Here is a 15877-nt window from a genome sequence, read left to right as displayed (position 1 = left end):
TTGGTGACCCCTTAGTTAAGGAGTTAAGATGCTGTTGTACTTCCCGTTGTTTCTCCCGTGGAGCAAGAGAACTGCTTTGGCATTGGTCTCTGTGCTGGTGATTGTGCTTTGCTACCAAGACACAAAACACTGTACACTCCTGGTTAGGCTGGGAGTCCTGTGAAGAGGATAGGGGAGTAAGGAATGAAGGCACCTGCATGACTTCTGGAAAAATAAAAAGCTCAGGACGTTTTAAAAAGGCCAGATTTTTACCCTATGATAAAACTGTGCCCTCTGTTTTACAGGTGAGATCCCTACAAGCTTGGCAGCGGGCGGTGGAGCAGCGCCTGACTTCCTGGCACTCTGATGTTCCTCCTATATCTAGTACTCTGGTGTCACCTGAAGCTCCAATATTTCCACAGCGTCAGGCCCTCTCTTCGGATCAGAATCCTGATTGGCTCCTTGCCGAGGCTGAAGCGCCTCAGGAGAGATCTGTTCCAGAATTCCCAGACTCTGGTTTTCATTCCTCCCTAACAGAACAAGTTCACTGTTTGAAGGATTCTTTGGATTTTGAAAAAAGTTCCATAGAAAGCAGTGAAAGCTCCATGCTGGGGAATTCCACGGACACAGTGAAATACGGCAGAGACGTCAACTTAGAGGCCATGACTGGGGAGCACGCAGACTGTAGCAAGGAAAGCTCCAACGGCGAGCAGGACAATACCCTGCTCGAACAGTATTTATCTTCAGTCCAGCAGCTGGACGAGGCCGACGAGAGGACAGATTCTGACGATGTGGCGGGAGACAGTACGTGCCATGTAGCTTGTTCCCCGGAAGGGTTGGATGCCTCCTCTGAGATCGAGGCTCCTGGAGTGTCTCTCACTTTACAGGATGAGATTAGCCAGACCCCAGAGAATTGTAAGTTAAATGCGGACGCTCAAGGGCAGCAGCCGGAATGTGACGCCACGTTTCAGGTGTTGCATGTGGGTGTCACTGTGTAACCTGTCTGATTTAACTAGGGAACAGAGATTCACTTGGATTTTCTCAGTGTTTTCAGTTGCTTCTTTTCTTTTGCAGGGGGTCAATCTTTCCCCCATTTTGTATTGTTTCTATAAAACTTGTATTCTTGTTCCGTATTTTTCAGATTTGAGATATTGAGCTAAGTCTTCATTTTGAGTGTACTAATGTACTAAAAATATTGATATTAAAAGGCATATGCACTTTATTTCTTAGTTACACCAATAATGTTTCTTTTACATACTTCCTTTCAAAAACAGTTTCTTAAAGTATTTTTGGCAATTTAAACAAGAGAGCTTTGTCCTTAATTACATAGTAAGGAATATAATATGTAAGGCATTACTAGGATGAAGATTATGAACAACTGAAATTTGCTGGGCAGTCTCTTTGAACTAGAAATATGTCTTCCCTCCCTTTGAGTTATAGATGTGTGTGTGTGTGTGTGTGTGTGTGTGTGTGTGTGTGTGTGTGTATGGTGTGCTGGCAGTTAAACCCAGAGCCCCAGAATGCTAAGTATTTGCTCTGCCACTCAACTGTCATCTTAATCCTAGATTATAAGGTTTTTAAATGGGGTGATTAAACTGCCTCATGACAAACTTTAGCTAATTTGTGGATCAGTTTTGAAGTAAAGTATTTCATATAAGGTTAAAATCAAGCTTACTTGGGCAAGAGTATTTCTCTTTGATATGGAGAAAGACCACCTAAGGCTATTCACTTGAAATAATGCTGGTCTAATGTTTTATAATTTCATTATGTGCTTTTTTAGCCTGCTCACATTTATGTGCCACTATTTTAGGAAGAAACATATTGTAAGAAATCAATATGCATTCATCATTATGTTCTTTTATTTCTATATGTGTTTCACCAGAAGGACCCAAGCTATTCATTTCATTTTGTGTGTGTGTGTATGTGTGTGTGTGTGTGTGTGTGTGTGTGTGTGTGTGTGAGAGAGAGAGAGAGAGAGAGAGAGAGAGAGAGAGAGAGAGAGACTGGAGACCCAATCTAGGGCCCTGTGCGTGCTAGGTAGATACTGTGCCACTGAGCTTCACTCTTGACCTTTGTTTCATAGTGAAGAAATTTAAAATCCTGTTACTGATAGATTGGGAATGGATTTTTAAAAAGAATTTTTATCTAATCTCTGAAAAAAGCCATATTTGAAAGAAAATTTATTTATAGTTAAGAAAAAAATAAGCCAGGCTGAGCCTGGTGGTGAATGCCTTTGATCCCAGCACTTGGAAAGCAGAGGCAGGCAGATCTCTATGAGTTCAAGAACAGCCTCTGGTCTACAGAGTGAGTTCCAGGTCAGCCAGGGCTAAATTATAGACCCTGCCTCAAAACACACAGACCAAAAAACTCAACAACAAAACAATAAAAACAGCAACAACTAAAAAAAAAATGAAGAAAAGAAAGAAAAAGGAAAGAAAGATAAAACTAAGAAATCTTTCAGGAATAATAATACTGTGTTTGAATATTGAAGGTACATCTGAAATCAAAGGTGACAATTGGGATCCTGGCATTTTATCTTTTAGAATGTTCTGCTCATTAAAGAGCACAACACACATCTGATTTTTCTATATAAGTACAAGCAACTTTCACAATTCTGGCAGTACTTCTGTTCTCTAAACTTAGGTGCTAAATATCATCAATTATTCTGTTACAGCCATTAGAGCCCCTTAACTGAAGATACATGCAATAAAAATTCTGATCCTTCTGAAATAAAGCTGAGGACCACAAGGTATTTTTTGCGGACAGGAATATTTCTGCACTATGGTGAACAATACTTCCCTAGTTTATAAATACATAACACTTAGGTGGAGAAGGCTCACATTCATTCTCAGAAATCCAGAATCCCTCAAAAGGGACATGTTTTCTGTGTTTTATAAGCAGAATAGCAGTCCTGTCTTCAAAATATTTTCTCTTATATAGTGTGTGTTACATTGAATGCATGGTGGATAAAAGCTGACAGTTTAACTTTCTGAATAATAATTACCTTTTATAATTCTGCATTTCTTTTATGGATTTAATTTGCGTGTGTGTTTGTTGTGTGCGATAGAGTGTATGTTTGTGTATGTGTGTGTGCATTTGTGTGCATGTGTGTATGAAAGAGAGAGACTGTGGGTTTGTCCTTGAATCTGGAGTTACAGGTGTTTGTGAGCTATTCATGTGGATGCTGGGATCCACATTCCAGTTCTCTGATAGAGCAGTAAAGTACCTTAACTACTGAACCATTCTTCAGCCCTATCTTTCATTCCTTTTTTAATATAAGAAATGTTCTTATTTTTCTATTTTTGTAGTTAAGTGCCTCATTTGCTGCCCACAGTTAAAGAAAAACTCACTGTACTAGTACCAAACCTGTCTCACTGTTGGTTAATTTTTGGAAGAGTGGCCAAAGTGCCACGCTTCAGGTTCCCTGAGTACGTTTATGTTAGCATCTTCATCCTTGTTTTTTCTCTCTTTCCCTCCCTCCCTCCCTCCCTCCCTCCCTTTTCCCTTCTTTCCTTTTTGGTTTTTCGAGACAAGGTTTCTTTGTGTAACAGTTCTGGCTGTCCTGAAACTCACTTTGTAGACTAGGCTTGCCTTGAACTGACAGGGATCCACTGTCTGCCTCCCAAGTGCTGGGTTAAAATGCTAAAATGCATGTGCCACTGTTGGGGGGGGTTCTGTCCCACCTGGTCCCTGCAGTTGTTAAGTCCCAAAGAAATCACACAGAAGTCTACATTAGTTATAAACGGATTGGCCCAGTATCTCAGGCTTCTTATTAATTCTTACAACTTATATTAGCCCATTATTCTTATCTGTGTTAGCCACATGGCTTGGTACCTTATTCGGCAGGGCAGTTACATCTTGCTTCTTCTGTGGCTGGGAAAGGACTGTGGACCAAGTTTTCTTCCTCCCAAAATTCTCCTGTTCTCGTCACCCCGCCTCTAATTCCTGCCTGGTTGCTGCCTATACTTACTGCCAGGATACTGACCAATCAGCGTTTATTGAAAATAAAATTGACAGGATACAGACCATTGTCCCACAGCACTTCCCCCTCCTTTTATTTAAAAAACAAGAACTCTGAATCTAATATCCTTTGTTTAGCTTTTCTCCTCACCATTAGCCATAACAACTTATAACCAACATTTTAAACAAAGGAAAATATCCATAGTCCATTTTTTGGAGGGGGTAGGAATGTGGGCATAGTTTTACAGGCTAATTCCTACTGATTGGGGGCACTAATAATCTCATGGGGACCTTAAGAAAATTTATAATTATCATCAAGTCATGACTGGAGTATCCTGTGAGGCTTGATCATCTCAGGCAACAGTCTTGAATCTGTTCTGGATGTAGAACTCAGACATCTGGGCCATCTGCTCCTATCAGATTTCTCAGGTGGTCTTCTTTGATCAAATCTGATTTTTCTTAACTCAGAATGAATCCATAGCCTCTCATTTTCTGTGGAAACAAAAGCAAAACCTCTTCTCCAAAGTAACATATTTTTTGACTTCAATTTTGAAGTCAAGGTTATTTTCAAAATACCTATCTTGGATTAATTCAGCAGCATTTATAAACAAATATCTTTTAGCAGCTGTTACTCCTTCCTCAGCATTCAAACAATTCAAAGAGAACATAAAAACATACGGTATCCAGATTCTCTGTGTATTTTCCATCTTTACGTGGCTTTATTTTAACCTCTATTTCTTTTATTTTTAGTTTTTGGCTTTTTGAGACAGGGTTTCTCTGTGTATGTTTGGCTATCTTGGAATTCACTCTGTAGACTATGTTGTCCTTGAACTCACAGAGATCTGCCTGCCTCTGCCTCCCAAGTTTTGGGATTAAAAGTGTATGCCACCACACCCAACTTCTCTTTCTCTCTTTTTTAATTTTAAGGACTTTAACCTTTTTCTTTTCTCTCCTAAGCCTGCATATATTTTTAATACAGGGTAAAGCATTTAGTGGTTTTCTTTATCTTTGAATCTCTCTTTACTGTATATCTCTCTTTTTCTGACCACATTGAGTCTTTAATTTGCTAAGCAATATGGCTAGAATTAAAGCTGTTGCTTTGGCAGCTGGATCCAGACCATTTCTTAGCTTTCTGAGATTCCAGCCTCATGTCAGAGGTACCAGCCAGAACCCTGTTTATTGCCACAACTCTATGGCATTTCAAGGTCCCTGCCACCACCAAAAGGCATGTGGTCAGCTTTTCATCGACACCATTTAAGTGTTTCATGGCAGGACCTCTTAAAAGAGCTGCAAAGTTTTGTAGCTAAAGCTGAGACAGGAAGCCTGTCTTAAATGAGAGTACTTGCTTGCCTCTAGCAAGCAGAGCAAAACCGAGAAAATGCTGCTATCAATAAGCTGTGTTTAACTCTATTATTTTTTGTCTAGAATTACTTTCCAAGCTTTCTCAGGCATTTAAGTAGATTCGATCAGCCCCATGTTGGCACGCCATTCTGTTGTCGTGGGTTTCTGTCCTGCCTGGTCCCCGCATGCCACCACTGCCTGGCTTCTTCCTCCTTTTTCTAAGTAATGGCAGATACAGCCATTTGATCTGATCGGCATTCTCAGCAGAATTTATTTTTCTTTTGCTGTTTTTCTTGTCTGAAAAATGGCATTCAACATATTTTTATGAAAAACCTGGCAGATTATGATAATTATTAATGTTCTGCTTTATTTTTTTTATTTTTACTAGATTTTGGAAGTATGAGAATATTAAGTAGCACACTTTGAGTTGTAGAGTATCTTGAATGTAGATGAGAATACTGTACATCAGAATGTAGAAAAACTATGGCATAGACTTAATATTTTTATTAGTTTATATAATTTAAAAGTAATTTATGTAAAAAAGTAATTTATGTAACTAAGAAATAGTAATTATGTGACTCTGTATTCTTTATTAGATTGACTGAAGATCAATCAGGTAATGTTTGGGGAGCTGGATTTTGGACATGGGCTTTTCTGACAGGAGAGCTTTTGTTCAGTTGTGCTATTTTGACTCATAGAAGTTCTCTTGTTTATGGAGTATTTGATTATCTATTGGAATACTGCAGAAACATAAGCTCATATCATGTGAGAATCAGGAGTCCTAAAATTATCTACTGAAATTATTATTATTATTATTATCACTACTACTACTGTTATTATACTACAGTTCAAAAGAGCTGCTGGCCACACAGCAGGGAATGACTTCTTCGTTTTGAGTAGGAACAGAAGCCCAGGGGTGATATCCGACTTGTCTATGGTTGTAGCAGTCAGTAGTAAACTGTGGAGACATGCTACTGTGTTCCAAACTTTCCTTATTCCTTCTCTGTTAACCTTTCCATTTAGTGAGGGCAAAAGTCTCTGCATTTTAAAGAGGAAACAACGCTTTTAAGGGATGCCTTCAATGGCAGAGTTGTAGCAAACAGCTAAATCTTTCAGAACTTTGAATGAATGTTCTCAAAAAAAAATGTGATTTCATTACAATTGTTTATAGAGCAACAATAACAGTAGGGAATGGTGGCATGTACGTGTGATCGTAGTGCTTGGATGTGGATGGAGAGGTCAGGAGTTCAAGGCCACCGTTAGCTAAGAAGTGAGATTCAGACACCAGCCTGGGCTACCTGGGATTTTGTCTCAAAAAACAGCAATAGTGAAGTTAAAACTTTAGAAAAGACCCACTGTCTGGGACTACATTTATTTGTTGACAGGTAGCATTATAGGATGCCAAAGTAGATACAGTTTTCTCAAGAAACACTAATTTTGATGTTTCATCTTGCCTTTTATAGGACAACAGATCAGAATTTTACTCTCTTGGTGTGAGAAAGGTCTAATTATGACAGCTGATAATGTTCAAGTCGTTTGCTTTTTATGTATAACTATAAAAGGACACCACACTATGTATGTTTTAGAAAATGTTTGGTCACATAGTTGTGTATTTGTAAATAACTTCATTCTTTAATTACATAGCACCATTCTTGAGTGTATGTTTTTCCTTTATTTATTTTAGATTATTTTAATTATTAATTATATGGGTGCCATTCTTGAGTATATGTTTTTCCTTTATTTATTTTAAATATATAACATCATAATAGTGTACTTTCCTGTTATCTATTTAAGACAAGTCTAGTAATACTTTTCAGAAATACTTTCAGGAGTATGCAGGATTTAAATATTATACTATGTCTCCTGGTAATTTTTTCATGTAAAGTATTAAGATTGGATTTATAACAATAATATATTTTTTTTCTGAAGTAAGAAGGAGAAATACAGTCATTGGATTATTCCTCATCCATAAAGAAAAGAAAAAAAACTGGCTTGGTTACATGGTTGTTTAATATATATTCTTATTTTTCTTCACTTGTGTTAAAAGGAGTTTATTGTAGTTACGTTTTCAACTTTAAATATTTAGTAATTTTTTCCTTTCTTTCTCTTAATTTTCTTCTTTTTTCTTTTTCTTTCTCTTTCTCTTTTTGAGACAACATCTCTCTATAAAGCTCTGGCTGTCCTGGAACTCACCAAGATCTGCCTGCCTCTGCCTCCTGAGTGCTGGGATCAAAGGCATGAGCCACCATGCCCAGCCATAGTACCCTTATTCTTGAAGTGAAGCAGAAGTAGTTCATAAGGAACATTTAAAAAAGTTTTTTTTTTTTTGAGATGTGTGTGTGGGGTCTCACTATGTTGCCTAGACTGATCTTGAGCTCCTGACCTCAAATAATCCTCCTGATTCAGCCTCCAGAGTAGTTTGGACTACAGGTACAGAAACATTAAATTCTAACTTTTCATGATAAAGCCAATTGTGCCATATTAAAATTAAAAATCAAGTAAACAAGGCCGTCCTCATAGCCTTGGAGAAAAATTAATCACTGTCGTTTTCGAATGAGGTGCTTCTCATCTGTGACTCAATAGAAATCACACTGAATTTGAATTCTTTTATTGATTTTAGTGGCTATTCAGTTTCTTTGAATGTTTTGTAATAATCTGGGTGTGTGGTGCTGGCATTCCCGGCAAGCACGTACTACTTAACTATACCGCAGCCCTGTGTGTCAGAATATCACTGATGTTGGCAATAAGAGTTTAGAAATTATTTGACTTTGTACTATTTTGATTTTTAAAAAATGTTACTATAAATAGTGTGTATCTAAGGTGACTGGCGTCTGTTTGGCGAAGGCTGTTTCATGTTGTACTCTACCTTCGTACTTGAGTTTGTCTAATCTTAAATAAAACTTCATACCTTTGGGTGCAACAGCTGCTTATTTCAGTGTTGTGACGGTTCTTACTCATTGTGCCCATGTGTTGGTGAAGTTAGAACAGTTTTAGTTCAAAAAGTCCAGAGTGTTAACATTGTACAAAGAGAGTATGAGAGTCATTGGTTCCACAGCCTCTCTCTTTCTCGACAAAGGAAGCATGGGGATTTTATCCAAGGCATCTCTTCATATTCCTAGCAGGGTGAGTCCACTGGGAAGCACACTCAGTGCATTAAGGAGTATATTCCTGAACATGATCGGGTTAAAGTCATAGTTTAAAAGAAACGGTAGACACACATTATTTTAGGTGTGCTTAGCTCTAGGTCATGTTACAGTGATGGGCAGAGATGCCTCTGGGCATGCTCAGTTGCTCTATAAAGTTTTGTAAACAATTTTTTTGGATGACAATTTTGCTGGTTTTTAAAAACATTTATTTAACCTTATTTTATGTGCGTTTGGTTTGAGGGTGTCAGATTCCCTGGAACTGGGGTTGCAGACAGTTGTGAGCTGCCATGTGGGTGCTGGGAATTGAACCTGGGTCCTTTGGGAGAGCAGCCAGGCTCTTTAACTGCTGAACCATCTCTCCAGCCCCTTTCTGTTCTTTTTTTAAAGATTTATTTTTATTTCATGTATATGGGTATTTAGTTTGATATGTCATCATACATCTGTGTTTATAGAGGCCAGAGGGGGGCATTAGGTTCTTTGGAACTGGAGCTACAAGTAGTTGTGGGACACCATGTATGTGCTGGGAATCCACCCTGGGTGCTCTTATCCACTGAGCCATCTCTCCATCCCTGAATCAAAAATCTTTAGCTGAAAATAAAGGAATGGATACAGTGAAGGTGTATTAACACAGGCCTTTGCCCGTGGAGGTGCCTGCCTTTCCAAGTCACTAGCAGATGCCCTTTGGCTAGTGATCCTTGATTTATTTTATTTTATTTTTCGAGACAGGATTTCCCTGTGTAACAATCCTTGCTGTCCTGGAATTTGGTTCATAGGCCAGAGTGGCCTCAAACTCACAGAGATCCACATACCTCTGCATCCCAAGTGCTGGGATCAAAGGTGTGTGCCACCACCGCCTGGGCTGATCCTTGCTTATTTCTGCACACAACATATGAGGCCTATGCCTAAGTGATCATGACAGGCCTTGTCTGGCACCTCATACTCCTTCTTTCCTTTTCTTTCCCCTCCCTCCCTTCTACCCTCCCTCCCTTCTGCTCTCCCTCCCTTCTTTCCTTTTTTCCTTTTCTTGAGACAGGGTCTCATTGTGTAGTTCTGGCTGTCCTGGAACTCACTATGTAGACCATTTTGGCCTTGAACTGATCGAGATCTGCCTGCCTTTGTTTCCCAAGTACTGGAACTAAAGATGTGTGCTTCTATACCCAGCTGACTCCAAACGATGGAGCTGTGGTGTGTGCCCTAGTCCCAGAAGATAGTCCCAACAGAGGCAAGTACCCAGTGTCAGCTCAGCAACAGTTATCAAGTTGTGGAAATGGGTCAGGCAGTGGCTTACTTGACAGCCAAGGAAGCTTTGAACAGCTGAAGAACCTCCAGGGCAGGAAGACAGGAAGTGGAAGTAGAAAAAACCAGAACTGAAAGCTGGTAAAAGGCTGTAAGGAATTAACAAAGACAGCATGCTAGTCCTGGTCTCTAGAACCAGAGAGCTAGCAAATCCCAGGCCAGAAAGTCACAGACCCTTCTCAGGCTGAGAGTTGTAATACAGGCTGCTTGTCAAGGGCTAAGGGTTCTGTTCAAGGACTATAGCACTAAGAGGGGTTTGATACTCAAGGCATGGACAAAGACAAACAAAAGAGGATGCCACTTGCTGCCACTCACTGCTGCCCAGTGCATGCCTGAGAAAACAGAAACCTGTTCAGCCAGCTGATGATGACAACGGGGATCAAGCCTACACCCTTGTACACATCAGAGAAAGTTACTACCACTCTCCTAGTTCCTAGCCTCAGAGTCCTTCCTGATCTCAGGCTCTTATAGTACTGTGGTCAATAAATATAAAGAAAATTAATGCCGGTTGTAATTCATATTAATTCTTCTTCAACCTGGGAGCAGTCTGGCAGCGGGTCTCCCCACCTCCAGCATTTTTTCTCGTGTTAAAAGACTAACCCTACTATGCTTTATGAACTGGACTTATGAGAAACACAGCCGAGCCAGGTTGTTTTTTGTCCACATAGGCTCTCCTATCCTCTAGGCATTCCTCTCAGCTCCTCAGTTTCTCCAAGCTGCTTCTGACATTTCTCCAGTTAAATGTCCAAACTAGGATAATCAAGAATCGAGGGTGGGGTTGGGTGGAGTATTTTGGCACTTTTGCCAAGAGACTAACTTCAGAGAAAGAAGCTTCAAGGCCTTGCTATGTCCATGCTCCTGCAAACCGTGTTTCTCTGAGACCAGCAACTCCACCGCTGCAGGGATTGCTTTGTGGCTAGTTCTCAGGCAGAGAAAATCCTGCTGAGGGAAGCTCCAGGGAAACGCTGATATTCAAGGTCCTTAGTATTTGAGTCTCCAGTGGGGACCAGCCCTTGGGCCAGAGTGCGGGAGGTGCAGTCACTAGAGTACAAGAGCCCTGTGGCAGCGGGTAGCACAGGCGGTGCCAACTCCTTGTCCTCGCCTCCGGGCACAGCACCCTGTTTGCGCGGCTGTCCGTCAACATCCTTGCCCCGCCCCTCCCGTAGTCGGACCAATCATAGCCGGGGGTCGGGGGTGAGGCGCCGTAGCCGGGTCAGGAAGCCGGGAGAGAACGGCCTGGTGCACACACCACCCATCGGGGCGTCCACGTCCTGTCGAAGGGCGAGCGGCGGGTGAGACTCGAGACCCGGTGAGTGCGAGCTGCGACTGTGCGCGGAGCGGGGCGGAGCTTGTCCCGGGAGCGCCAGGTGCCGCGTGCCTTGTGCGCCCCTCGGCTGCTGAGCCCTGTGTTCCACGCGAGACCCCTCCGCCCCGCGTCCCTGGCGACTCCAACCCGGTGTAGGGAGCTGCGGCTCCGGGAGTCCGGTTTGCGTGTCAAGGCCCCGGAGTAGAGGCCCCGATGGAAAGGGCAGGCAGATCCTCAAGCCCTGGGCTGCGGCAGCTGGGGACCAGAGGATCCCAGCCGCTGCAGAGATGGGGCGGGGCGAGGTTGAGCATCTCCATCCTCAGTTTCTCTACTTGCTCTAGCGCCGCTGCACCCGGTAGCTGGCATCTGAGGTGGCCCGCACCCGAGAACGCAGGCAAGCCCCTGTACCCCCTCCTACCCCGTAACTCCTTTCTTTTCTTACACCCGGTGCAGAGAGCTTGGCGACACAGCTCTCAGCCGTTATCACTAATCTCATCGCTGCCCTGGGAGCCAGCTGTCTCTTGGCTGATTATCCTGTGATACTTTGGACTAGTCTGGCCTTACTGAGATGCAGTTTTGAACACATCAGGGAAACCATGCAGGGAGAAACGAGTATGTCACGGGACTCAGTGTAATGTTGAATTTTTGACTTTCTCCTTGATCCAAATCCAGAAGGGCGGTGGTGCTAAGGGGATTAAGAGGCAGAATTTTGCATAATGAATATGAAATTGTAATTTTCCTCTTGCTTTTCATCATTTACTTCAAAGGAAGAATGTTACCATATTTCCAACAGATAAAGAATCACGCTGCTCGGGTGGTCGTGTCCTCCTCCCATTGCCATTATTTGTCATTTGGAACAGGGTGTGTTTGAAACTGGCAGAATGTCTAGACCCTTGTGGCTGTCTGATTTCTCTGAAGGGGATGGCACACCGTACTTTAACTCTGCAATGCTGGGCTGTGCCCCCTTTTGACTGGGTTTGCTACCTTCTTTCCATGTCTGGTATTCTTTTATCTCCCCTGGGTTGAGAAAGGCTGTAATTTGTTACTGAGTAAGGAAACGAAGGGTTAGGTCGCTGAAGATGGAATGGTTGTCCCAAGTGCCCCAGAATCGAGTTGTCCCAAGAGAACGCAGGAAGGCACAATTCCAAATTTATTTTAGTACCACCAGCCCTTGAGAACTGTTGTAAGTAATATCCCCTGGCCACTCTGTTTATGGTTCTTCTACTTGACTGTGGACTACAGCTATCTAGGGACCATTAATGAACAGGAGTACCAAACCCATTACCGTAGATTCTTGTTTAATTTATTGTATGGGCCCAGCGCCTGGTATTTAAAAGTTTCCACAATGACTGTTAATTTGCAGTGACCTATTTTTCACCCTTATAGCACTTACTGTTTGACTTACTAAGCTTTTCCATTTGCCACGCAGCCTCCATGAATGCATTGGGTCCTGCTGTGAGGCACTCGGATTGAGAAGGTCTAGGTGAGTCAGCACTTCAGGTCACTTGATGTGGAAGTATATGATGGAGAAATGGGAGCTACAGAAAGGAAGCCCTGCTTTGTGTGTTCACATTTCGTCTTGGGCTTGAATGGATCTTTATTTCTTTCTGTCAAACTTTCTCTGTTAAATCTCAAGTTCTTTTTTATTTGTTTGTTTTTTGAGGTAGAGTTTCTCTTCATAACCCTGGCTATCCTGGAATTCCCTGTGTAGACCAGGCTGGCCTTGTACTTGCAGAGATCTACTTGCTTCTGCCTCCTGGGTGCTGGGACTAAAATGGTGTGTCATCATGCCTGGCTGTTTCTCAATATTTCAAAACTTCAGTTTTTTTTGTTTTGTTTTATGTCAGAGCCGGCTCCAACAAAGTCAGCTGTGGTACCAGGAAAGGGCCGTGAGAATTGAGGAAATGGCAGATTGAAGAAAATTGAGACAGGAAACACAGGATAGATCCAAGAGGTCTGAAGGTCGATACCACCCAGCCCTAAGTTTATTTCTCAGCCAGCATATATACTAATGACAGATCAAATATATACTAAGCATATATACTAATGACAGATCAAATATATACTAAGCATATATACTAAGAGCAGATCAAAGGACAGCATAATCAGTTAACCACCCCCTGCACTGTTCCTGAGAGAAAGAAGCAAGTAGCTTTGTTATGTATTCCGGGAATCCTGCTAGCAGCAAGCAAACTGTTTTTATATTTTTTACCTAGCTGTGCCTTTGACTGGCATTCAGCAGCCTGTCCAGTTTGGATTTTGTGTGGATTTATTGCCCTTTCCATCTCGTGTCTTCTCTCCCCTTCCTCCCTCCGGAACCCAGGATCATGCATTCGAGGCAAGCACTCTATTACTTATATCCCCAGCCCACATTCCATTTCAACAAAGGAACTAACTCACTCTAATATGAATGCCAACTTTTAAAAGGGATTTTCTGACCCTCAGCACAGTGTGTTACAGAATGCATCTCTGCAATGTTTGTTTCATGGGTTGACTCATGTAAAACGCTAATATTGTGGGAGAATTGAAGACTTAATACAGTAGACCAGTACTGTGATGTGTGACTTTACTTCCAAGCTCCTGGGAAGCAGAGGCAGGGGGATCTCTCTGAGTTCTAGGCAAACCTGGTGTTCATATTGAGATTCAAATAGCACCAACAAAAACACATCTCAAAAAATGGGGAAAAATAAGAAGTATTATCATTAAGTTGCTTTTATTCTGATATATAGCTTATTTATTTTTTAATTTTTAAAATTTATTTCTTTTTATTTTATGTGCCTGCTTACATGTCTGTGTGAGGGTGTCAGATGTTAAGAATTACAGACTGTAGTTACCGGCCATGTGAATGCTGGGAATTGAACTTGGGTCCTCTGGAAGAGCAGTCAGTGCTCTTAATCACTGAGATCTCTCCAGCCCCAGCTTCTTTTTGTTTGTTTGTTTGTTTGTTTGTTTTTTGTTTTTCGAGACAGGGTTTCTCTGTAGCTTTGGAGCCTGTCCTGGAACTAGCCCCTGAAGACCAAGCTGGCCTCGAACTCACAGAGATCTGCCTGCCTCTGCCTCCCGAGTGCTGGGATTAAAGGTGTGTGCCACCGCCGCCCAGCTTCTTTACTTTCTTAAAGTATGGTCCTGACTGGTAGATGTGGCTGGAGCGATTAGAAACACATACAAAGGGTGAGCTGCTAAGAAGTGAAGATAAGTGGGGTTCAGCTTAGCCTTGTCCCCACTCCGCAGCGGGTCTGGGGGTTCAGCTTAGCCTTGTCCCCACTCCGCAGCGGGTCTGGGGAAGACCCGACACGGTTCTTGTGGGGTGATAATGGCCCGGACAGGTGGAGTAGAGGAGTGGGAATAAGGGCTCCTAGGTCCAGCAGAAAGCCGAGGGGAGGGATGATGCAATCGAGCTATTGTGAGCTACTTCAAATTCTCATCATGCACTCTTTCCATCTTCGGTCTGTGCCTACCCTCCAAGAAACCCTCCACGAGAGCAAAATGCCGGGACCTCTCTGTTTACCGGTGTCAAATATCAGCTACATACTCGCTGTTTTGGGGATTTTTGTTCAATATGTGTGTTACTTTTGCTGTATGTCATTGACTTTATAGTTCCCAATTCATATGGACTGTATAGCACTTAATGCTCTTATTTTCACAATTCTCTCCTCCCTCCTTTGTGCGCGCGTGTGTGTGTGTGTGTGTGTGTATGTGTGTGTGTGTGTGTGACGTGCAGAGGTCCAAGGACAACTTCTAGGAGTCAGTTCTCTCGTTCTGCCTTGTGGGTCCTGGGGATCAAATGCAGGCTGCTGGGCTTTCCAGCCAGCACCTTGACCCGCTGAGTCGTCTCACTGGCCCCCTTTTAAGGAATAATCATTTCTAATAAATGAAGAGCTTAACTGTTTAAGGTAGCCACGCCCTTTGGCTTACGCTAAACACTATCTCTTACCTGTTTTTAAGTTATACAATTTCTCTCACAAGGTCTGTAGTCGTGTGTATTTGATTTCCAGGCACAGGCTACTGGAGCTGTGGGTGCTGGAAACAGCCCTTAGCAGCTCTGGCCCGGAGAGTGGAAACATTGCCAGTGCTGGTGCAAAGCCGAAGCCTGCAGCGTGAGGGTGCCAGGGAACTGGTCAGAGGCAGCGTGAGGGTGCCAGGGAACTGGTCAGAGGCAGCGTGAGGGTGCCAGGGAACTGGTCAGAGGCAGCGTGAGGGTGCCAGGGAACTGGTCAGAGGCAGCGTGAGGGTGCCAGGGAACTGGTCAGAGGCAGCGTGAGGGTGCCAGGCAACAGAAACGGGAGTTGGAAAAAGACAATTGTTTCTGTCCTGCCTCTAAACAGTAAGGAGAGTGATTCTGGTCACGCTCTCCAGGACAACATCCAAATGACCGAGAAGAGAAAATATCGGTCACGGTAGCTGGGGCGAAGATGTCCAGTGAAGTCACAGGTGCGGGCTGACCCCGTGGTTCTTGCCTTCAGAATCAGGGACCTAAGTTCAGTTCTCAGGACGCACATGGTAGAGAGAATCAACTCTTGTAAGTTGTCCTCTGACCTCCTCATGTGCACTGTGGCACAAACACACAGAAATGTGAATTAAAAAATTTTTAAAAAGTAGAAAAGTAGATGATACTTTTATAGATGATAATGTAGATTAATCAGGACTGCCTCTGCCCCTTCTAAACTCCGAAGATGATGTCAACTCAAGTCTGAATTTCAGGGCAATACAATAAAAAAGAAGATAAAAATGAATATAAGTAAATATGAATAAGGTTTTCAAAACAGGCAATGCCAATGTACCCAAGCCACAAGATGTAGGCATACGTAAAGCACCAGCCAAGGGGTTGACTTGTGAAGGTATAAATAAA

The 15877-nt window shown here is 42.5% G+C and overlaps 2 protein-coding genes across 8 annotated transcripts in view; both read left to right on the top strand.

Annotated features, from left to right (window-relative positions):
• Cep97 (centrosomal protein 97) overlaps window positions 1–8200 on the top strand; it is a 32706-nt gene extending 24506 nt beyond the window's left edge. Inside the window, exon 11 of the mRNA XM_048454281.3 lies at window positions 285–8200. Within this exon, the coding sequence (XP_048310238.3) occupies window positions 285–977 (693 nt within the window). The 3' untranslated portion in view covers window positions 978–8200. The remainder of the gene's footprint in view (window positions 1–284) is intronic.
• Window positions 8201–10893: 2693 nt separating this feature from the next.
• The window catches only part of Nxpe3 (neurexophilin and PC-esterase domain family member 3), a 55016-nt gene continuing 50032 nt past the window's right edge, over window positions 10894–15877 (top strand). For 3 of the 7 annotated variants that reach the window (XM_048454286.3, XM_048454284.3, XM_048454285.3), the window contains exons 1-2: window positions 10894–11031; window positions 12458–12511. The gene's annotated coding sequence lies outside the window, so the exon portion shown is untranslated. Of the gene's footprint in view, window positions 11032–11270; window positions 11423–12457; window positions 12512–13347; window positions 13367–15877 lie in introns of those variants that run through there. The other 4 variants (XM_085685530.2, XM_085685529.2, XM_085685533.2 and 1 more) reach the window with 3 other exon arrangements.

This window comes from Myodes glareolus, chromosome 2, assembly GCF_982192425.1.
Source record: "Myodes glareolus chromosome 2, mMyoGla1.1, whole genome shotgun sequence".
Classification (NCBI taxonomy): Eukaryota; Metazoa; Chordata; class Mammalia; order Rodentia; family Cricetidae; genus Myodes; species Myodes glareolus.
This window is presented reverse-complemented; position numbering and strand designations above follow the sequence as displayed.